The sequence below is a fragment of the Bos taurus genome, chromosome 15, assembly GCF_002263795.3.
Source record: "Bos taurus isolate L1 Dominette 01449 registration number 42190680 breed Hereford chromosome 15, ARS-UCD2.0, whole genome shotgun sequence".
Classification (NCBI taxonomy): Eukaryota; Metazoa; Chordata; class Mammalia; order Artiodactyla; family Bovidae; genus Bos; species Bos taurus.
The window spans coordinates 82,986,717-83,009,148 of record NC_037342.1 but is presented as its reverse complement, the minus strand read 5'-3'; the positions used below and the strand labels follow the sequence as shown (position 1 = coordinate 83,009,148).

The window sequence follows — 22,432 nt, the reverse complement described above, 5'->3', positions numbered from 1 at the left end:
CCAAAGAGATTTGAGTGTTGTGGAATGGTGCTTGTGACCTTGTAACTGGGTACCGAACTGTTGATAACACAGTCTGAATGATGTAAAACCACATCCGAGTGTGTGAACGTGCCATACGATTATCAGCAATAATATTACAAGTTAATTCTGTTCACCTTTTCAGTGTTTACCAGCCTGCTTTTAACCATACATAATGCTATGTTTTAGTCAGAGAAGTACTTAAGAGGTCACAGATGTCTTCACAGTCCCAGTAACAGGTCTCTCTCGCCATGCTCCTGCTACATACATGGAACCCGGAGTCAGTGGTCAGCTCTATTGTTTTTACCAGATTTTTTTACAAATCAATATCCTAAATTTTAAAGTCACCATCCTCTGAGGCTCTCTAGACTTTACAGACGATGATAAATGCCCACCTTGTTTTATGAGGAGCAGCTCAGACATAGAATTCCCCTAGGTCCACTGTTAGCTGTGTGCTCACACTTGGCCCTGTTACTTAACTTCTCTAAGCCTGAGCATCTTCACCTATAAAACAGAGATGATAACAGCGCCTGTCTCCTGAAGGTGGTGTGAGGAGCCAGTGATGCCTGTACTAGGTGTTGGCACAACTGCACACTCAAAAAACCTTAGCGATCGTATCATTCGAGATCTAGCCAGTCAGCCACTCACAAAACCCTACAGCCATGAATCCCGATTCAAAGCTCCATTTACAAGGAAAGGAAAGGAAAGGGAAGGCAAAGCCCATCAGCCCTGAAAGACAGCGAGAACTCAGAGGACATGCCCCAGATCCCGGCTGAGGAGCAGGCTTGCTGGGGATGGGGAGTGAAGATGAGGTGCTCGGGAAATGAAGAATACATTGACACAGGAGCGAGAGCAGGCCCAGACCCCTCGGGGTACAAAGCAAAGAGAGACCAAGGCCGGCTGCAGCCAGGACCCAAGAAGAGGACGAGACGGAGGTGAGAGCAGGCACGGGACTGACAGTGCGGAGCACTCGGCACGTCCGCAGAACGCCGTGAGAGGAGACGTGACAGGAAATCCCAGGCTAGGTTCTCAAGAGCGAGCCGGTCCAGAGTCCCGAGAGCCTCCCCTTTACTTACATGTCAGCGCGGCCGCCCTTACTTCAGCCCAACGGAAAGTCCGATAATCAACGCTAAAATGCCCAGCAACACAACCACTATCACAATGATAATTACCAATTTCTGGAGAGAGGGATAAGAGAAATAAAAACAAGTCATCATTACAAACCACCAAAAAGCCGGAGTCAGCCATCCAAAACCCACCTCTGCACCGGAAGCCTCTTATCACCCCAGAGAGAGTGAAATGAACAGCTGACATCGCTACATAAAGACGTTCCACTGGGCTCTCGTGTTTAAGTTGCCTCTGCACTAGCAGTGCCAGCAGGTGCAAATACGGAGCCTCCATCAGCTCCGAGCTCACGCTGCAGCCCTCACGTGTGGACAGACGTGGCCACAACCATCACGGGGTGTCTAAGCAGCAGTAAACCAAGATACAACGTGACTGAGATTTTCCTTTTCAGGGGGGAATATGAAGACATATTTGACACAGTCCTCCTAAATGCAAACTGCCATCCATCTCTCCCCCAAAGAACACTCCCACCTGTCAAACCCAGGACAGTGACTGAGGGTCTGAAAGTACAGGTCCTGTTGTGAACAGGACAGGATTCATCATGTGAAATAACTTCCCAGCTCCCTAGACACCTGCCCAAGCAACAGGTAAAGTTGGGAAAAAAGGAACTGAAGAATGAAAATATCAGAGCACAAAGTCAGAAAAGAGCAGGCTAAAAAGCAAACCCCACCACAGCTGGCTACTGCAGTGACTGAGCAGAGATGCTCCAAGAACAAGGGCACCAGAACTAGAGGTGGGGGCGGGCACTGGAGCAGGATGAGGTGACGGGAAGAGCTGGGCTGGAACCCGAATTTGAATCCCAAGTTCCTACGCTTCCTAGGTGGCCAGGGACTTCAGTGATTCCCAGCTGTTTGATCTACAAGTAGAAAGCACAGGTGTGCCCTGAGAGAGAGCGTTCACATAGCCATCAGCACATAGCTGGGTTCACGGTGGGGAAAAGAGATCAAAGAGGACAGGTGTGGGCTTTCAGAATGGAAGGCAGTGCAGAGGAAGTTTCCGAAGGGCAGAGGAGCCACGTGAAATACCGGACAGACCAATAGCTCTGTCCAGCGGACCAGCAGGAACACTGGGCGGTGACGGGTCCACCCTGCAGAGCTGCCTGCCAGTGTGGGCTCTTGGGTGGAGATGGTGGGAGCCAGATCCATGTGGGACATGCTGGGGAGGGAAGGGGAGCTATTCTCCAGGGAGAGCTGACGAAGGCTCTTGGAGGAGGCCAGACAGAGGAAGGCAGGGAGATCTCAGGGACATGGATGGGGGCAACCAGGGAGAGGAGAAGCCGGCCGGTCCCTCCGAGATGCGGGGCTCACCCTGCGAGCTTCACTCTGATACTTGACCGCCTTTTTGGTGTCTGCCACGGCCCGCTCCACGAAGCCCACGGACTGGTCCATGTTGTTCTCAATACGGTCAATCATGGCGCCCTTTCCCCGGATGCAAGAGGTGGTGGCAGCAGAGACAGACACAGGGAGAGGGAGGAGACAGCAAGAGAGCGCACACGATGGACCCTGTCCTCCGGGGGCGGCGGGGGCTCACCTTCCGGGCCTGACCCTGGTACTTGACGGCTCTCTTGGTCTCCTCCCGAGCCTTCTCCACGTGATCCACCGTGTGCATGACATTCAGCTCTATGTTATCTAACATCTCCCCCTGCGGAGGACAGACTCCGGTCACGCCCTGGACACACCCCGGGACGGTCCCAGCTCGCGTGTCAGCTCTATGTTATCTAACATCTCCCCCTGCGGAGGACAGACTCCGGTCACGCCCTGGACACACACCCCAGGACGGTCCCAGCTCGCGTGCAGAGGCCACAGGGACACCCGGAAACCTGCCGTGCAGCCTTCCGCGGGGTAACCCCGCACACCTCCCTGTGATTGCCAGTGCTTTCCCAGGCCGAGGCGGCGGTCACCGGCCCCGAAATATTCAGTCAGTTACTTCTCCATGCGAGACAGCGTCTGCACGCCAGGAGCACGTGGTCTAGACGCCTGGAATATCCTGAAGGGTCCCCCGCCCCTTTTTTAAAAATGAAACATGTGAGAAGAGAAGCCAGAATACATCTCTCTCATGTTGCCAGGAGGCTGGCGTCTTCCTGGTCACTCAGATCTGAACCAAGTTCATTCAGCCTGAACCGAGTGCCCACTACTACAGAAAGTGCCTGGCGCACGGTGGGTGCTCAGTAAACAGCTGAGGTGGGGATGCTTGCTTTCTCTAAGGGATCCCCAGGCCCTGTAAGTAACAAGATGTTGGTTTTACCTGAGTTATCTGGTTAAGAGATCATGGTCTCTTCGCAAGATTACCGACCCTCCCCAGCTGCCACTTCCTGACCGGAATTCGGTCTTTCCAATTGATTTCTGTGCATCTTAAGATGGGAATTCCCTCCACCCACCTAGACCTTCATTCCATACAACCCCTGGCTTTCTGCAGAGAGAACGGCACTTACCATCACTTGAATCTCAAACCAGTTCCTCGGCAAGGCAGTGTGGGGAGAAAAAACAAGAGCGCAGATGGAGGGACAGGAGGAACAGTTTCCAAGGGCGGAAGGGGATGGAGCAGAGGTGCCCGGGCCCAGAGCAGGAAACGTGTCAAAACCAGCCACGCGGCGCTCGGGCTCCATTAGGATTCCTGCTACACGGGAAGCAGGTTCTGATCCTTTCCAGGTGGCAGAGCCACTGCGAGCTCATGGTGAGAGTGGCTCCAAACCGTTACACGTCGGTGAATTTAACTGCATCCTAAGAAGCGGGAGCCACGAGATACGTGACACTGACCCCACAGGCAGGGAACAGAGCCGTCCGTCCCTGGGCAAGCTGGCCCAGAACAAAACAGGCTGTCAAGCTCAGCGCCGTGAGGGACTCGAGTTTTCCTGCTGGTATTATTTTTGCTGTCCCTTCATTGCTTTTGTTGTTCCTCAGCAAAAAAAAAAAGTCAACATTTTTGGAAAAACTCACACAGAAGAAAAAGCAAAAATGGGAAAACACAAAAATCTCCGTTATACCTAAATTTTCGCCATAAACTGGGGGAAAGACCCCATGTTTTCAGTGTCACCAGTGAAACACCGATAGTTTCTATCAGAAGAGTGTTTTAAGGCATCACCATTAAGAACCCGTGTCACTAATGAAAAATAACGATGATGATCCCAAGGCCGGAGGGAGCAGGTACGTTACAGAGCACTTCAAACCTCACGTTACTTGGACATGACTTCCAGGCCAGAGTAACCAGTGGGAGTAACGAGGCTGCAACCGCCCCAAGTGTCAGCATCCCGGTGCCTTCCACGATCGGGATACTGGGAGTCTGGGACTCCACTACGCCAATTCCCGATGCTTCTCCCTCCCCACTCAACCCCCACGGCTTTCTCAGAGCCCCCCCGCCCTCCTCAGGAAGCCCCCTCCCTGCCCCCACAGTACCCAGTGCCTCACCTGGTTCTCCACCAACATGGCGATGTCCATGAACATGTCGTGAAGCTCCTTGATGCTGCTCTCCAGCCTCACGATGTCCTTGTGCCGGCCCTCGATCTCACTGAGGGCTTGCTTGGAAATCTGAGAGTCGATGATCTATGGCGGGCCGCAGAGAAATGGACCATCGGCCCCCAGGCCCACCACAGCCCCCCGGGGACCCCTGCAGGACTCCCACCCCCCAACCCCACACCATCACTCACCCCAGAGGTGAAGATGGCAGGGTTCCCACTCTCCAGCATCTCCTCCAGCTCCTCGTCGGTGGTCTTTTTGCCGGCTTTATAACAAAAGGAGAGCGTCAGATACAAGATCAAAGCTCATCATTTCAAAAGTTTCCTGAAAATGGCCGTGTTCAGTCGCTCAGTTGTGTCCAACTCTTTGCAACCCTGTGGACTGTAGCCCACCAGGCTTCTGCCCGTGGGACTTTCCAGGCAAAAATATTGGAGTGGGTTTCCATTTCCTCCTCCAGTGGGTCTCCCCAACCCAGGGATTGAACCCTCGCCTCCTGTGTTTCCTGCATTGGCAGACAATTCTTTATCACTGAACCATCTGGAAATCCCAGTGGGAGCACAGTAAGTTTCACTCTAAAGCCGTGGCCTTTATAAGTCTGCTCGCCTTTCTCCGATGTCTCCCCTAACCCAATCCAGCCTCAACGTTATCAGCAATTACCCTCCTGAAGTCCACGTCTGATTATATTCCTTTCCAGCTCGGAACGTCTCCCGGCCCCCTTCACTCTGCCATGGGGTCCAAAGTCCTCAGGACAACAGGCCAGTTCCCAGGTGAGCCCTCCCTCCAACCGTCTTACCCCCACCCTGCTCCGCCCAAGCGCGCCCTGTCCCCAGGCCCTGGCCGGCCTGCCCTCCCTGCCTGTGACCGAGTTCATTCAGTTCTCAGAGCATGTTCCGCGCTGCGGGGCCCTGATTGCTACTGATTCCTAAAGTTACTGACTCCTAAAGTTACTGATTCCTAATGGGCGAGGCTGTATTAACTCCTTTACACAAACGGGGCAACCTGCACCATTCTCTGCTGTCAAACAGGCAGCAAAGATGCCATGAGCCCCAGGAAGCAGGGCTGTGTAGCAGGTATTTCCCTCCATGGATGCGGAAATGCTGGTTCCCATGGCAACCAACGCTTGGACCTGGTAGCACAGAGCCACCCTTTTTCAGCCTAAGACACGACATCCAGGCGGCGGCAGTGCCGTGAGCCCCGTCCTCGGCTGGGGCACAAAAGGGAAGGCAGAAGCCACCCGGAGGCCCCGTCTCCCTGGGCTTGACGACCGGACAGACCACCGCCCGACAGGCCAGGAGTGGGGCACAGAACGCGCTGCAAACACGCACTGATCTCGAGCTGCCGCTGGATCCGCCCTTTGCTGCGCTCACGAAAGTCCACCTGGGCCTCGTTGTACTTGGTCATCACCTCCACAAACTTCCGGGACAGGACGGAGTGCTGCGGGGACAAGGTCAAGGCCGTGAGCCCCCAGGAGCGAGGGGCACAGGCTCAGTGCCCCGGCCCCAACCTCGCCCACGGCAGCCCCGGACCCGGGACCGCAAGGCCAAGGGCAGCTCTTGGTGGGAAGGCAGACTTGTGCAGCCACTGGGAAACTGGAGATTTCGCAAAAAAAAACTAAAAATAGAGCTACAATTTGACCCAACATTTCCAATCCTGGGTGTGCGTGTATGTGTGTGTGTATGTATGTATAAAATATGTGTACATATATATATATGTATAAAAAAATACTAATTCAGAATGATACACGCACCCCAGTGTTCACAGCAGCATTATTCACAGCTGCCGCGAGACGGAAGCCCGCCAAGCGTCCATCAACAGAGGACTGGATAAAGACGATGCGAAACACACACGTACACATGCGTGCACAATGAAATACTACCCAGCAATTAAAGAGTGAAATCTTGCCATCTGTGACAACCTAGATGGGCACAGACGATATTATGCTAAGTGAAATAAGTCAGAGAAAGACAAATACTGTATAACATCACCTTATATATGGAATCTAAAAACTACAACAAACTATGAACATAACAGAGAGGTAGCAGACTCACAGATACAGAGAATAAACCAGTGGTGACCAATGGGAAGGTGGAGAGGGGACAGACGGGTAGGGGTCAGGGAGAGGGAGGTACAAAGGCCTGGGGTCAGATAGGTTCGAGGATGCATTTTACAACAGGGGGAATATAGCCAAGATTGTGTAGTAACTGTAACTGGAAAGTAACCTTTCAAAATTGTAAAGAAATTTAAAAAAACAAACAAACCCAAAGACCAGGTACAAGACTCAGTGTTTTTGGCTTCCTAACTTTACACCACGGGGAAAGTCAGCTCACCTTTTCAAAGCATGTTTTCACTTATCTGTTAACCTGTCTTGCTGAACTCACAGAGTAATTGAGGCCAAAGGAGATACTCTGGGAATCCCAGAGGCCTTGCCCAACTCCCCTCCACATCCCAAGACCCTTGTGTTCTTACCCAAACTGATCGCCCAGCTTTTCCTGCTTCCAATCTTGCCTCTGACTCAATGCATTCCATCAACAGCCCTGGTGCCTAAACTCAAATCAATCATCATTTTTATTCCTTGCCCACTTCTCAGCATCAAGACCCAACAAAGGTTTTTCCTTTGCCAAATCACCAATATCTACACTTTTTTTAAACCCACCATCACCAGGCAAATTCAGACCAAAATCATTGCAAAAACCCAATGGGAGACCCACGTGCCCCACGCTGAGCCAGTTTTCAAATGGCTACCAGAGTATCTTCCTAACAGACTGCAACCAAAGTAAGTGCACACCAGCTAGCTGATCAGATCCAAACTCCTGAGACCGCAGTCACAGGCCCCTGGAACATGGCACTGGGTTCTCTACCAAAAACTCAACGCCCACTATCCTGTGACAAACTTTTGTCTCTAGACAGACTGTTCTCTTCATGTCTGCCCCTACCCACCCTACACCGCCCTACTCTACACACACCACTCCTGCCCGCAGGCCTCCAAGGGCAACCTCTCCCTGAGCCTGCCCATGCCGACATCCTGCCCGTCCAGGGCCCAGCCTCCTCTGGGCACCTCAGTCCTTCCAGGCTCCTCCAATGCTGGGAGCACAAGGATCTGGTCCCGTCCTCCTGCCCGCTCTCCTGCGGGTCAAGTGTCACAGCCTCCTTGTGACACTGGCACGTCACGCCTGCTCTTCAGTGACAAGGGTCATATCTTTGATGACCGCCAAACAGCCTGACTCCAAGCTGGACAACTGACGCCCAACAGTCTCCAGAGAGAAGACTTCGGTTTCCTCTCCTGTAAACCAGAGAGGCTCACTACACCTTCGCCTGTGCTCTGGGAACCTCAGGCGCCTCCTGAGAGGACGGTGTGAGAGGGACCAGCCCTGGCCCCGACTTCGACCTGGGCAGCTCCCCTCTACCAGTTCTTCACATTGAGTTCCAAGTAAGGTCTGTTTGTTTTTAAAGATCCACAGCTAGAAAAGGGAACTCTCCTACACTGTTGGTGGGAATGTAAATTGGTGTCATTATGGAGAACAGGAGGGAGGTTCCTTAAAAAACTAAAAATAGAGCTACCATATGATCTGGCAATCCCCCTCCACAGATCCAGAAAAGATGAAAACTCTAATTAGAAAAGATACACAGACCCCAGTGTTCACCGAAGTACTACTCATAAGAGCCAAGAGATGGAAGCAATCTGTGTCCATCAACAGATGACTGGATAAAGAAGACGTGACACATGTATGCAATGGAATAAATGAAACACGGCCACTCACACAACACGGATGTACCCAGAGAGCATCTCACTTACACGCAGTAAGTCAAAGACAAACGTCATATAACATCACTGGTATTAAGTATGTGGAATCTAAAAACTAATACAAATGAATTTATTTATAAAACAGAGAGACAACAAACTTAGAGTTACCAAAGAGGAGGTGGGGAAATAAACTACGAGTACGGGGTTAACAGACACACACTGCTATATACAAAACAGGGTTTACTGTATAGCACAAGGAACGATATTCAGTATCTAGTGATAACTTACAATGCAAAAGGATCTGAAAAAGCAATATACATATGCGTGTGTGTATATGTCATAACTGAATCACTTTGCTATATATCTGAAACTAACACCATATTGTAAATCAATTCTACTTCAATAAATACTTTAAAAAAATTAACAAGACTCCACAGCTAAGGGAAAAAAAAACTAAAGGATTGGGATAGATGGTTGTTAGGCCAAGAATCTCACCTGGGATTTCCGAATCCGAAGGTCTGCCGACGACTGCACCTCGTCTTCCTCAATGTGCCTCTCCATGCCTGGATGGGGGAGAAGGTTATTCCAGCAATGCAGCCCCCGCTCCCCTCCAGAAGCTCACCGTGCAGTGCAGCCTCCCCTCGCAGACACACACACCAGCCCCGGAGACGAACAGCAGGCAGGTCCCGTCTCAAAAGCCGGCTCACGTCGGAGCCCCAGGACACGCACTCCACGACCTTCACTCCAGGCTCTCCCTTGGCCACGTCTCAGCGCGGCAGTACAAATCCCTGCCCTGCCACGCCCCGGCGTGTCTCCCTGGAAAAGCCACATGCCCTCAGCGCTCCTGTTCTCCGCTCTGTAAAATGGGTGCACTGCAGGGCCCCCCTTGCAATGCCAACATGAAAATCAAACACAAACACGCAGACGGCGGGCACAGGCTCACTGCCAGACTGGAAGCGGCCACCGAAAACCTCCACTCCACCCCCATGAAAATAGGCAGTACGGTCCGAAGCGGGCAAAGAAATGATACCTCAGGCTCAGCAACGCCGCTTTCTCTCCCTGACCAACAGCATGCACTCATCACCAAAGACAGTAAGTGGGGCAAGGATGCAGATGACAGCCACCGACCTAAGGAAGCTTCTGGGCTCCCAGCCGAACTGAATCTATGACAATGGCTTCCCAGAACACTGCCCTAACTGAGGGGGGAGTGGGCATGAGGGAGGTGGTACACCTGGTCCCCAGGAGATGCCTGCAGACGAGTCTATCTGGCATCCTCACATCACTAACGTCACTGTTCACACGCACGCAGGTGCTGCGGGAGGAAGCGGGACCAGGACAAGGCGAGGGGCTAAGCTAAGGGGCCCGAGCCACCAGCCACCGGCTGAGAGCAGGCTTCCGCGCCCGCCCACAAACTCCAATTCTCGCCTCACTCAACCAGACACAGTTCTGGGGTATCATCCGTCATGCCAGAGACAGAGCCCAGATCACGAGCAAAGACGCCACGCGCGACGTCACCCCCGTGAGGAAGCGTTCTGCTCCAGGAGGGCTGGACCCCAGACGTGGGACGGTTGGGGGGCTGGCTGCTCCCTTAGCCCCTTACTCTTCAGTTTGTTCCGGACATTGTTGGCCCTCTTCTTGATCTCGGTCGTGAGCTGCTCCAGGTCGTCCTTGGTTTCTGGGTAAACAAAGGCCGGCAGCATCAGTTAGAAGAGACTGAACGCTTTGTCAGCGACAACAATCAACGGAGGAGGTGTGGTGCTTTCTCAGGCGTCCAGGGCAGTACGTGTTCCCAGGGGCTCCCCAGACACCCGTCATCAGAACACAGGGAGCTTAGTTTTTAAAGGCATTTTTCCAGGCACCCTGCCCTCGACCTACAGTGTAAAAACACCTCGTGGAAAAAAGGAGGGACTGGGGAAGCGTTTCAAGCAGAGAAAACAGCACAGGTGCGCCTTCCAGAAACCCAAAGCGGGGGCGGAGGTGAGGCACGCCAGCAGCAGCAAGAGTCCCCGCCAGCCACGAGAGGGGCTCGTTGGGAAGGAGACGAGAGTCTGGCCAAGTGGAGCCACAAAAAGCAGAGGTGATGGGGGCATCCCTGGGGTCCAGTGGCTAAGACTCTGCGTTCCCAATACAGGGGCCTGGGTTCCACCCCTGGTCAGGGAACCACATCCTACAGGCCCCAACTAAAGAGTCTGCATGCTGCAACACAGAGGGAAGATCCCGCGTGCTGCGTCAGAGAGCTGGCGCAGCCTAATAAACAGACGTTAACAGGGCAGTGTGAGCAGGAGAGGGTGAGGAGGGCGGGCACTGACCCGGCAGGCACGCGAGTGTGAGGGAACACGCCCTCCGCTGCTGCTCTGAGGGGGACCCGAGGCCCAGCCGGGCCCAGCAGGTGTCTGAGCCCCGCGTGGCACTCACTTGGCTCAGGGATGGGCGCAGACAGGATGACACTGTAGAGCCTCTTCGCTTCCTCCACGTGCTCGGAGATCTTGTCAATGTTGACGCGTGTCTCCTCGATCTGTAAGTAGAGAGACCACAGCCTTGGCATCAGGAGGGAGAGCCTGGCCGCAAACGAGGGGAAACGCTCAGCAGAGCTCCCCGCCCAGCGTCGGGGCTCGTGCAGGGAGGTGGTGACTCTGGGCAAGCCTTCTGAGGCCCAGCGGCCCCAGGGAGTGCCCGTCCACCATCCGCAGTCAGAGAAGGGCGCCGACAGCCGTCCACGAGGCTCCGTCTTCACTGCTCCGCGAGGAGGAGACACTTGCCCACCTCGGACGGGGGTCCCGGCTGGAGTCAAGAAGAGCCAGGAAAAGCCCAGGAAGCGTCAGCGGGAAGGGTCAGGACACCGGGCAGGTCCTCAGCTGCTCCGGAAGCGGGAGCCACAGTGAGTGAGGAGGAGAGGCAGGGAGAAAGGAAAGAGGCAAACAGCGAAAGGGAGAGAACGAACCCGGAGAGTGAGAAACGGGAGGGGGGCGGGGGGAGAGAAAGGAGAGGAGAGGCGAGGAGCCCGAAGCGACGGCCACGCTGGGGCCCGAGCCGCCCGGCGCCCAGTGCCCTGGACACGCCTCCTACCAGGACCGCCACAGACCACCAGGACCCAGGAGCTGAAGCCGGGAGCGTGTCCGCTCTGTTCTGGTGCTCCTGACTGTGCCAGGCGTGTATGGGAAAGTCCCGGGGGCCTCCCTGGAGGTCCAGCGGCTACGACTCCCTGCTCCCAGTGCGGGGGGCCTGGGTTCAACCCCTGGTCAGGGAACTAGAGCCCACGGCCTGAAACTAAGAGTCTCCATGCCACAGCTGAAGAAGCTCCCGCACGCTGCGGCTAAGACCCGGTGTAGCCAAATGAATAAGAAGAAAGCACTTGGAGGCGTGCCTTGACCCACATGGATTCCGCCACCCGGATGTGAAGTTCAGCCTCAGCTCCATCCTCACAGGCACCAGGTGCCCCTCCGGGGGTGGCTGCAACGTGCGGGGCATGGCTCGTTGGAAGAGGTCTCGAAGCCTCCACATCCACCTGCCTGCCCTCCACAGCAAGGGGCACGCCAACATGGCCACAGTCAACAAACAGAAACCTCATAAGATACCACACAGGAGGGTCTTAGCCCCTGCGATGCAACGGAAAGACAACTCACGATGCAGCTTCCAGCAGCCCTTTCCTCCAGTGAATAACCCACTTCTTAAAAAAAAAAAAAAGAAAACCTGATCACAGCTCTGCAACTGGCGAAGAAAGCAGGGGAAAGAAACTTGAGTTCTCTTTTTGATATTTACTCATATTTCTGGTTGCACTGGGTCTCCGTTGTGGTGTGCACGCTTCGCACGGCGGTGGCGTCTCTTGCTGTGGTGCACCGGCTCTAGACGCAGGGGCGTTAGCAGCTGTGCTCAGGGCTCAGCAGTTGCGGCGCTAGGCGCGAGGCGCAGGCTCAGGAGTCGTGGCGCACGGGTCAGCTGCGCCACGGCACGTGGGGTCTCCCAGACCAGGGGTCAAGCCGGTGTCCAACCATCTCATCCTCTGTCGTCCCCTTCTCCTCCTGCCTTCAATCTTTCCCAGCATCAGGGTCTTTTCCAATGAGTCAGTTTTTCCCATCAGGTGGCCAAAGTATTGGAGTTTCAGCTTCAGCATCAGTCCTTCCAATGAACACCCAGGACTGTTCTCCTTTAGGATGGGCTGGTTTGATATCCTTGCAGTCCAAGGGACTCTCAAGAGTCTTCTCCAACACCATAGTTCAAAAGCATCAATTCTTCGGTGCTCAGCTTTCTTCACAGTCCAACTCTCACATCCATACATGACCACAGGAAAAACCATAGCCTTGACAAGACGGACCTTTGTTGGAAAAGTAATGTCTCTGCTTTTTAATATGCTGTCTAGGTTGGTCATAGCTTTTCTTCCAAGGAGCAAGTGTCTTTTAATTTCATGGCTGCAGTTACCATCTGCAGTGATTTTGGAGCCCCAAAAAATAAAGCCTGACACTGTTTCCACTATTTCCCCATCTATTTGCCATGAAGTGATGGGACCAGCTGCCATGGTCTTCGTTTTCTGAATGTTGAGCTTTAAGCCAACTTTTCTCTCTCCTCTTTCACTTTCATCAAGAGGCTCTTCAGTTGTTCTTCATCATAAGGGTGCCATAAGGGTGGTGTCATCTGCACTCCTGAGGTTATCGAGATTTCTCCCTGCAATCTTGATTCCAGCTTGTGCTTCATCCAGTCCAGCACAAACAGAACCTTGTGCGCACCAGGACCCAGGTGAAAGGAGCAGTGACCCCACAAGAGACTGATTCAAACTTGCCTGTGAGTGTCCAGGAGTCTCTGGCGGAGGCGTGGGTCGGCGGTGGCCTGCTATAGGGTTGGGGGCACTGAGTGTAGCAGTGCATGCATGGGACCTTTTGACAGAGGTCCCCACTGTCCTCATTACCTCCAACATAGTTTGGCCCCAGGTCAGATAACAGGGAGGGAAACAGCCTCGCCCATCAACAGAAAATTGGGTTAAAGATTTACTGAGCACAGCCCCGCCCATCAGAACAAGACCCAGTTTCCCCCTCGGTCTCTCTCCCATCAGGAAGCTTCTATAAGCCTCTTATCCTTCTCCATCAGAGGGCAGACAGAATGAAAACCATAATCACAGAAAACTGACCAATCTGATCACACGGACCACAGCCTTGTCTAACTCAATGAAACTATGAGCCATGGCATGTAGGGCCACCCAAGATGGCCGTGTCATGGTGGAGAGGTCTGGCAGAATGTGGTCCACTGGAGAAGGGAATGGCAAACCACTTCAGTATTCTTGCCTTGAGAACCCCATGAACAGTATGAAAAGGCAAAAAGATAGGATACTGAAAGAGGAACTCCCCAGGTCGGTAGGTGCCCAATATGCTACTGGAGATCAGTGGAGAAATAACTCCAGAAAGAGTGAAGGGATGGAGCCAAAGCAAAAACAATATCCAGTTGTGGATGTGACGGGTGATGGAAGCAAAGCCCGATGCTGTAAAGAGCAATATTGCATAGGAACCTGGAATGTTAGGTCCATGAATCAAGGCAAATTGGAAGTGGTCAAACAGGAGATGGCAAGAGTGAACGTTGACATTCTAGGAATCAGCGAACTAAGATGGACTGGAATGGGTGAATTTAACTCAGACGACCATTATATCTACTACTGTGGGCAGGAATCCCTCAGAAGAAATGGAGAAGCCATCGCAGTCAACAAAAGAGTCCGATATGCAGCACTTGGATGCAATCTCAAAAACGACAGAATGATCTCTGTTCATTTCCAAGGCAAACCATTCAAATTCTCAGTAACCCAAGCCTATGCCCGTATGTGCAATCTAAAAACTGGTATAGATGAAACTATTTGCAGGGCAGGAACAGAGACAGACACAGAATGGACAGGTGGACACAGCGGGGTCGGAGAGGGCGAGATGAACTGGGAAAGCAGCACTGACGAGGATGCACGACACGTGTGATGCGGACAGCGGGTGGGAACCTGCTGCACCGCACGGGGCCAGCCCGATGCTCCGTGACGCCCGAGAGGGCTGGGCTGAGGCGTGGGTGGGAGGGAGGTCCAGCAGGTGGGGCCATGCGGACCCAGATAGCTGGTCACTGTGTGTACAGCAGGAACTAACACAACATCATAAAGCAATTACACTCCGACTTTTAGAAAAGAAGTCAAAAGCCTAACGTTTTGATGACTCCTAAGGACTGGATGACTCAAAAAGTACCTCCTGGAATATTATTACTCCATAACGTGAAGAGCATCCTGACTCAAAGTCTGCTCAGTGGTAGGAAGACAAGGTAGGAAGTTGTTGGTAGGGTGAGACTGTTGGACCCCAAGCCCAGAGTCGCTCTAGACACAACTAGACGGCCCAGCGGATGGGAGAACTGGACCCAGGCTCCATCCCCAGCCTGTCTGCAGAGCTTTCCAGGTCAGGGGCCTCCACTGCTGCCTGCCCTCATCCTGCACCCACAGAAGCTGCCCCTCCCTCTGTCCTCATAGCCTGCCCATCTGGAGCTGCTTCAGGGACTCTGACTGAGTAATCCAGCGATTTAGTCAGCTCACCAAGGAACTGCAGAACACCTTCAGGACTTCAGGATGGGCAATGGGCCAATCGCAGAGCTCTTTTGTTCCTTCTAACTTTGTGTCTGTGTTTTCCTGGAAGCGTTACTTCTTCTCAAAGGTGACTTTCTGAGTACTTCAGGGTAGCAGGTACATGCCGTTAACTTCCTTTGTGTGAGTTTGCCAGATAACCAAAGACTGGGAAGGGCAGGGCGAGCAGGAAATCTAAGTGCTGAATCGAAGCATTCAGTGCTATTTGTCTGTGTGTTCAGGTTGTTTTAAAGAGACTGACATTACCCCGCACAATAATGTATTTAAGAACTAAACCTGATTTAACTCACACCTGTCCCATAAACAAGGCTCTTTGCTGGATGGCTGTGACGTCACCATTGCTACCCTTTTTATGCACGAGAACACTGCAGCTCAACGCAACCGAGGATGTCAGTCAAGGCCGTAACGGCAGGAAGAGGTAAAAGCGAGGTCTGAACCCGCATCTCTTAGATCCAAACCCCATCTCCTGGACTGGGTGAAGGCGCAAGAACCGCCTCCCTGGCTCATCTTCTCCCAGGTCCATGTGCGTCCAGCCTGTGTCAGGTGGAGGGGTGGAATCCACTCACCATTCCGTGAGACCGGCTCAGGGACCTCTGACCGGTGTCATGGGCCCTCTTTTCTCTAACCAAAACTCCCTGGAAGGACCTTTTCTCCAAGGAGTGCTCAAGAAATGCTGTTGACTGAAGGAACCAATCCAAACGTTTTTCTTTTTTTAATCACCATGCTAAATTTGCAGCTAAAACATCCTCAATGCCTATTTATTGTATTGGTAAGACTCTGGTAAGACTCCCAATGCAGGGGACCCAGGTTCGACCCCTGCTTGGGGACCCAGATTGCACATGCCACAAACAAGAGTTCACGTGCCACAGCTAAGACCTGGCATGGCCAAATAAATAAAAATAAATACTGTTTTAAATGCGCTTTTCAATGATTTGTCAGGAATGGGGCGATCTGGATAGCACAGTTTAAGACATAAGTTAGGATCAGACCAGGTGCACATTCTGGCTCCACCCTTAGCAGTCAGTGACCGTGAACAAGCCGCCGAGCCCCAGTCCTCTCACCTGTGAACAAGGATTATCGTATTTCCCACCTCCCCGAGTTGGTGTGAGCGTTACGCGAGGTAAGACATGGCGCACTACGTGCTCAGAAACGCCGGGCGGTGCTGCCGACAAAGACGAGGGCAGCCAGCAGTCACTGCACTGGTACTGCCTGCCAGGCACTCCGCTGAGCCTTTCCAAGCAGGTCTCCAAGCCTCACGGCAATCCCGACGTTAACAAAATGCTCTGTGATGTCCACAAAGGACAGCAAGTTAACTGCTCTTCACATTGGGTATCTGCTCACAGAACTAACCGTAATTACCACAGTATACGGGCCGCTATCTGTATCCTCAGGTTCTGTGTGTATGGATTCAATGCAAAAATACTCAAGGGGAAAAACTATTCCAGAAAGTTCCAAAAAGCAAAACTCAAATTTGCCAACTATTTGACAACTATTTACATAGCATTTACATGGTACCAGGCATTCAGAAAACTAAGATCATGGCATCTGGGCCCATCACTTCATGGGAAATAGATGGGGAAACAGTGGAAACAGTGTCAGACTTTATTTTTGGGGGCTCCAAAATCACTGCAGATGGTGATTGCAGCCATGAAATTAAAAGATGCTTACTCCTTGGAAGGAAAGTTATGACCAACCTAGACAGCATATTAAAAAGCAGAAACATTACTTTGCCAACAAAGGTCCATCTAGTCAAGGCTATGCTTTTTCCAGTGGTCATGTATGGATGTGAGAGTTGGACTGTGAAGAAAGCTGAGCACCAAAGAATTGATGCTTTTGAACTGTGGTGTTGGAGAAGACTCTTGAGAGTCCCTTGGACTGCAAGGAGATCCAACCAGTCCATCCTAAAGGAGATCAGTCCTGGGTGTTCATTGAAAGGACTGATGCTAAAGCTGAAACTCCAGTACTTTGGCCACCTCATGGGAAGAGGTGACTCATTTGAAAAGACCCTGATGCTAGGAGGTATTGGGGGCAGGAGGAGAAGGGGACGACAGAGGATGAGATGGTTGGATGGCATCACCAACTCGATGGACATGGGTTTGAGTGAACTCCAGGATTGGTGATGGACAGGGAGGCCTGGCGTGCAGCGATTCATGGAGTCGCAAAGAGTCGGACACAACTGAGCAACTGGACTGAATTGAACTGAGGCATCATAAGTAATCTAGAGATGATTTAAAGTGATTTAAGGTAGTCAGCTATGTGTAGATTATATGCAAATACTACACCACTTTATGTAAGAGACTTGAGCACCCAGGGGTTTGGTATCCAGCGGGGTCCCGGACCCAACCCCTCCCTACCCAGAAGGACTGTACTAATCACCACCATCTGACTAAAATGAGGGAGCTATTTTCACGACATGGATGGCCTCTTCCCAGTGGATCTAATTAGCCAGTGGACTCTAATCTAAAAGCAGAGAAAGGACTACTCTGGAGACTGGCAGATACTGCGGGGTAGGGTGTAAGGCTTTGTCTTACCTAGGGGACTCGGACAGTAAAGAATCCACCTGCAATGCAGGAGACCTGGGTTCAAACCCTGGATCAGGAAGATTTCCCTGGAGAAGGGAATGGCAGTCCACTCCAGTGTTCTTGCCTAGGAAATCCCATGGACAGAGGAGCCTGGAAGGCTACAGTCCATGAGGCTGCAAAGAATCAGACACAAGTAAACTACCACCACCACCCATCATACTGCTAAGTTAGGTGTTAAATCTTTCATATTTATTTACTGAAATTTATTACATGCCACCTTTTAAGGCAACAAAAGTAATAGGATTGTAAGGGTCAAATAATTATTCTTCCTCTGTCAATGCATACACCTTTCTTCAAAAATCATATAATCCCCAAAAGTCTTTGTATTAGAAGGCAAGTCCTCTGATTCGTTTGCTTCTTTGCTTTGGGAAGCAAACAAACATTGACAGGGAAGGACAGAGAAAGGTCTCAGTCAGCCAAGCATCAGAAGTCAAGTCCCTCAGGGGATTTTACCAAGACTGTGAGTGGTGTTTCAACTCTCCGTTTATGAATGAAAAGAGACGCGTGATCTCAGAGCTATGCTGACCTGTGACAACTAGTATTCTCGGTTAAATCAGTTAAGTGTATTTGGGCTTTGTGCCGCCCAAAACATGGTCAAGAAAATAGAAATCTATTGAGTTATTTTAACTGAAGTATCAAAATACAGGGAATTCTTGACAGAAATGAGCTGAGGGATGTGCCTGGGGGCCAGTGTTTAAGACTCCACCGCCAATGCAGGGGACATGGGTTTGATCCCTGGTCAGAGAAGTGAGGTCCCACAGGCCACAAGGCAAGTAAGCCCGCACACTACAACTCCTGAGCCCGCGTGCTCTGGAGTCCTCACACCGCAAGAGAAGCCCATGCAACACAACCAGAGAAAGCCCATGCCCACATCAAAGACCCAGGGCAGCCAGAGAGAGAGGTGCAAGAGCTGAGAAGCCAGAGGACAGCGAGGCATCCTGGAAACGGGCACCAGCCGGTTGCAGGGACAAAGAAGGCAGGCATGGTCCCCGGGGCCCCTCTGGTGGAGCCAGGCCTTGGTGGCCGACCAGCAGAACGGGGACCACAGAGGCAGGGCTGATGGAGTGAAAGCTGAGGTCACGGAGGAGACATGTCTGGGAGGAAAACCATGGCCTCATTCCCACCACCTTTAATCTTCTGAGGTGCCTCCCCTGGGTCAGACACAGCAAAATCCAGTAAGGGACCTGGGGCAAGGGGTCCCTTGCAATACAGAGCAGAGCATGGGAAGGGCGATAAATGAAGCCAGGAGCAAACAGGCAAATGACCAAAAAGGGCTTCCTGCCTGCGTATCGAGCCCAGAAACACAGAACCTTCCAGCCCAACTAGGCATCTGAAGGTGCTACTTCAGGCATGAGGTGAAGAGTGTTTAGCCTCCTAGATCTGACTTAACACCTAGATTTCCAAGTTACACCCACTTTGAGGATCTTCGTTTTAACAAAAGTCACAAGACTGCACGCCTCCTAGCTTCTCTAACCGGCCACAGCTCCACTGGTCTTGTTCCCTCGTCCACATGGATCCGCATCACTGCGCTAAGCACGTGGTGGCCCTCGGTAGAAGTTTGTTCAATGAATAAAGAAATGAATACATGTAACTCTGGAGACAAGCTTGCTCCATAAACCACTGCGAAACTGACACCCCCCTTTTTAAGCACATCCAAGAAAGAAAAGTTTATGACAGCATTCTTGGCAATAAGTTCATTCCTCTCGTTAGCAGAAGTTACACGTCAGAAAGGGTTCCATGAAAAAATAACTGTTAAGACAGGCAACTTAACCAGGTTTCTTCACTGTAGGGCTCCTCAGAACCTCTAACAAGTTCATGTCATTTCCAGTCTCCATGGGAGGAAAAGAGTATGATGTGTTTCTCAAACCTAATTGAAGTCTTTGGGCATCTCACACCGCAATCCAACAGGCATCCCCACCTGGCCCCGCCCTCCCGTGTTAACAGAACTCATTCCCCACCTGGCCCCGCCCTCCCGTGTTAACAGAACTGATTTTCTTTGGGCAGAGGGGTTGCCAGGTCTAGAGGCTGGATTCTGTGGTAATCCGGTGGTAATCCGGACAATCCTGCCCCTTAGCCGTCTCTCACTTTTCTGATCTCCACTCTAAGCGAAGGGTGGCCTCGACCATGGGATCTGTCGCCAGCCAAAGGGCCACAAGGTAGGGCAGCGTGAAGGATCTGGGTAGTTTTCCTCCCTGAGAAGAGGATTTCCGAGCTGTTCTCACGGCCTGGTGTGTGTGTTCAGTCACTCGGTCGTGTTCGACTCTTTGCAACCCTATAGACTGTAGCCCACCAGGTTCCTCCATTCGTGGGGGTCCCCAGGCAACAATGCTGGAGTGGGTCGCCATGTCCTCCTCCAGGGTATCTTCCCGACCCAGCGATCAATCCCAGCCTCCTGTGAAGGGATGCTGGTGTAGGGTGATGCCACATGGAGCTGTGACTCTGGTGGTTTTGAAACATGGTGGTTAAGGATCTGCCTTCTAACGCTGAGGACATGGGTTTGATCCCTGGTCGGGGAACTAAGATCCCACATGCCACAAGGAAACTCAGCCTATTGTGCTACAACTACTGAGAAGTCTGCACATCATGACGAAGAGCCCACGCGCTGCAGTGAAGGGCTCTGCGTGTGGCAGCGAAGACCCAGTGCAGCCAAATAAAGAGAATAATAAGTGGTGGACCACATGGTCATGGCACAAACCCTTCCATCTCCTCATTGAGAGGGCTATCTGTGTAGTCCTCTGTTGAGTCAGGCAGGCTTATGACTGCTTCAGCATCAGCGCACAGTACAAATGATGGGCAGTGTGACTTCCACAGCTGCCAGGCCTGCCTTGGAGCCCTGAGCCGCCCCCCAAACCAATGACCCTGAGTCCATCGTGCTGAGAAGCCCAAGCCACAGAAAGAGGTGAAATACAGGTCTCCTCTGAGACACCCTGGTGTCTCCTTCAGGCACCAGACGCCTGAGTTAAAAGCCTCTGAGATTCCAGACTCTGGCTAGTCAAGACCCCAGAAACTGTGCAGCAGAAATACGCCACCTCTGGGAGTTCCCGGTGGTCTAGTGGTTGAGGCTCAGTGCTTTCACTGCCGGGGCCCAGGTTCAATCCCTGGTCAGGGAACCGAGATCCATAAGCCACACAGCAGGGCCAAAAAGAAAAAAAACAAAAACCTCCGGTGGGCCCTTGTCTGAACCCTAAATCCCTAATCCACAGAATCCGTCAGTATTACAGCAAGGCTACTCTACCCCACTAACTGCTAGAGTGATTTATTATATAAGCAGATGCAATCAGAACAGACGCCATCTCTCAGGTAGGTCCTGTTTTCTCCAAAACTTTGTACTCTCTGCCAGCTGAACAAAAAGACGAAGGCAAATATGCAGACAACTGCCAATTAGACAAAAATCTGAGGTTTATCATTTGCTAGACCCTGGCTTAATCAGCCTGTGAGGCCTCAGCACCCAGGGGTCAAGTCTTTTCTGTAGTAACTGGGAGGCGAGAGAAACCGTTTGAGTTTCCCCGGGCAAAGCACATTGTGAACGCCTCCTGGCCTCGCGACAGCATCTGGCCTTGCAAGTGCCTCCCCGACCACCTGCGATTCACACCGTCAGGCCTTGCAAATGACCACAGGCGACCATTTGCTGGAAGCAGTCCAAAAGTCCAAAAGATAAAAGTCTTGTGTACTTTTTATCACAAGAGCACACTCACAAGCAAGCTACTCTGCTCCATCCTGCCGAAGGCACTGGGTGTGTTCCTCAGACACGCGAAGAGGGAAACCTTTTCATTTCCCCAAACCCCCATTATCTGGAATGCACTTTAATCCACCTTTGAGGATATTTCCAGACCACGTTCTCTAAAGTAGACTTTGTGATATATATATATATGCATGCATGCTAAGTCGCTTCAGTCATGTCCAACTCTGTGCGACCCTATGGACAGCAGCCCACGAGGCTCCTCTGTCCACAGGATTCTCTAGGCAAGAATACTGGAGTGGGTGGCCATTTCCTTCCTACATATATAATGTGTATATATATATATACATTAACAAATATACTGGGGAACAGAATGGTGAGAAAACTTAAATTTACTGAAGATAAACTTACCGTAGGTCACACACTGTGCAGGAATATCCATTACTTTCTCATTTTATAACAACCAGCAGGAAATACTGCTGGTTATTATGAATATGATAATCAAAAACCTTTGATTATTATACAGTCAAAATCAAAGTTATTATAAAAATCAAAATCACTGTGGACGGTGACTACAGCCATGAAGATGCTTGCTCCTTGGAAGGAAAGCTATAACCAACCTAGACAGCATATTAAAAAGCAGAGACATTACTTTGCCAACATAGATCAGTTTAGCCGAAGCTATGGTTTTTCTAGTAGTCATGTACAGATGTGAGAGTTGGACTACAAAGAAAGCTGGGCGCTGAAGAATTGATGCATTTGCATTGTGGTGTTGGAGAAGACTCTTCAGAGTCCCTTGGACTGCAAGGAGATCCAACCGGTCCATCCTAATGGAAATCAGTCCTGAATATTCATTGGAAGGACTGATGCTGAAGCTGAAGCTCCAAAACTTTGGCCACCTAATGGGAAGAGCTGACTCATTGGAAAAGACCTGATGCTGGGAAAGATTGAAGGTGGGAGGAGAAGGGGACAATAGAGGATGAGATGGTTGGATGGCATCACCAACTCAGCGGACATGAGTCTGAGCAAACTCAGAGAGCAGTGGAGGACAGCAGAGCTGGCGTGCTGCGGTCCTTGGGGTCACAGGGTCAGATACCACTTAGTGACCCAAGAGCAACACTGCTAGGCCTGTTCCAGAGGAAAGCGGGGTTGAGAGCAGTCACACAACTTTTCCAAAGCTACACCACTGTCATGAGCACAGCTGAGATGCAGACCAAGACCTGTGCACCGGCTCCCTCCTGTCTCTGC

General features: G+C 51.7%; 1 protein-coding gene across 11 annotated transcripts in view; it reads right to left on the bottom strand.

Annotated features, from left to right (window-relative positions):
- Window positions 1-22,432, bottom strand: part of STX3 (syntaxin 3) — a 111,702-nt gene that overhangs the window by 63,471 nt on the left and 25,799 nt on the right. For 7 of the 11 annotated variants that reach the window (XM_059874676.1, XM_059874673.1, XM_059874674.1 and 4 more), the window contains 7 exons: window positions 10,753-10,852; window positions 9,938-10,012; window positions 8,833-8,900; window positions 5,921-6,029; window positions 4,787-4,860; window positions 4,548-4,682; window positions 2,674-2,784 (listed from right to left, as the gene is read on the bottom strand). In XM_059874676.1, coding sequence (XP_059730659.1) covers window positions 2,674-2,784; window positions 4,548-4,682; window positions 4,787-4,860; window positions 5,921-6,029; window positions 8,833-8,900; window positions 9,938-10,012; window positions 10,753-10,852 — 672 coding nt within the window. 11 annotated transcript variants of the gene reach the window in all.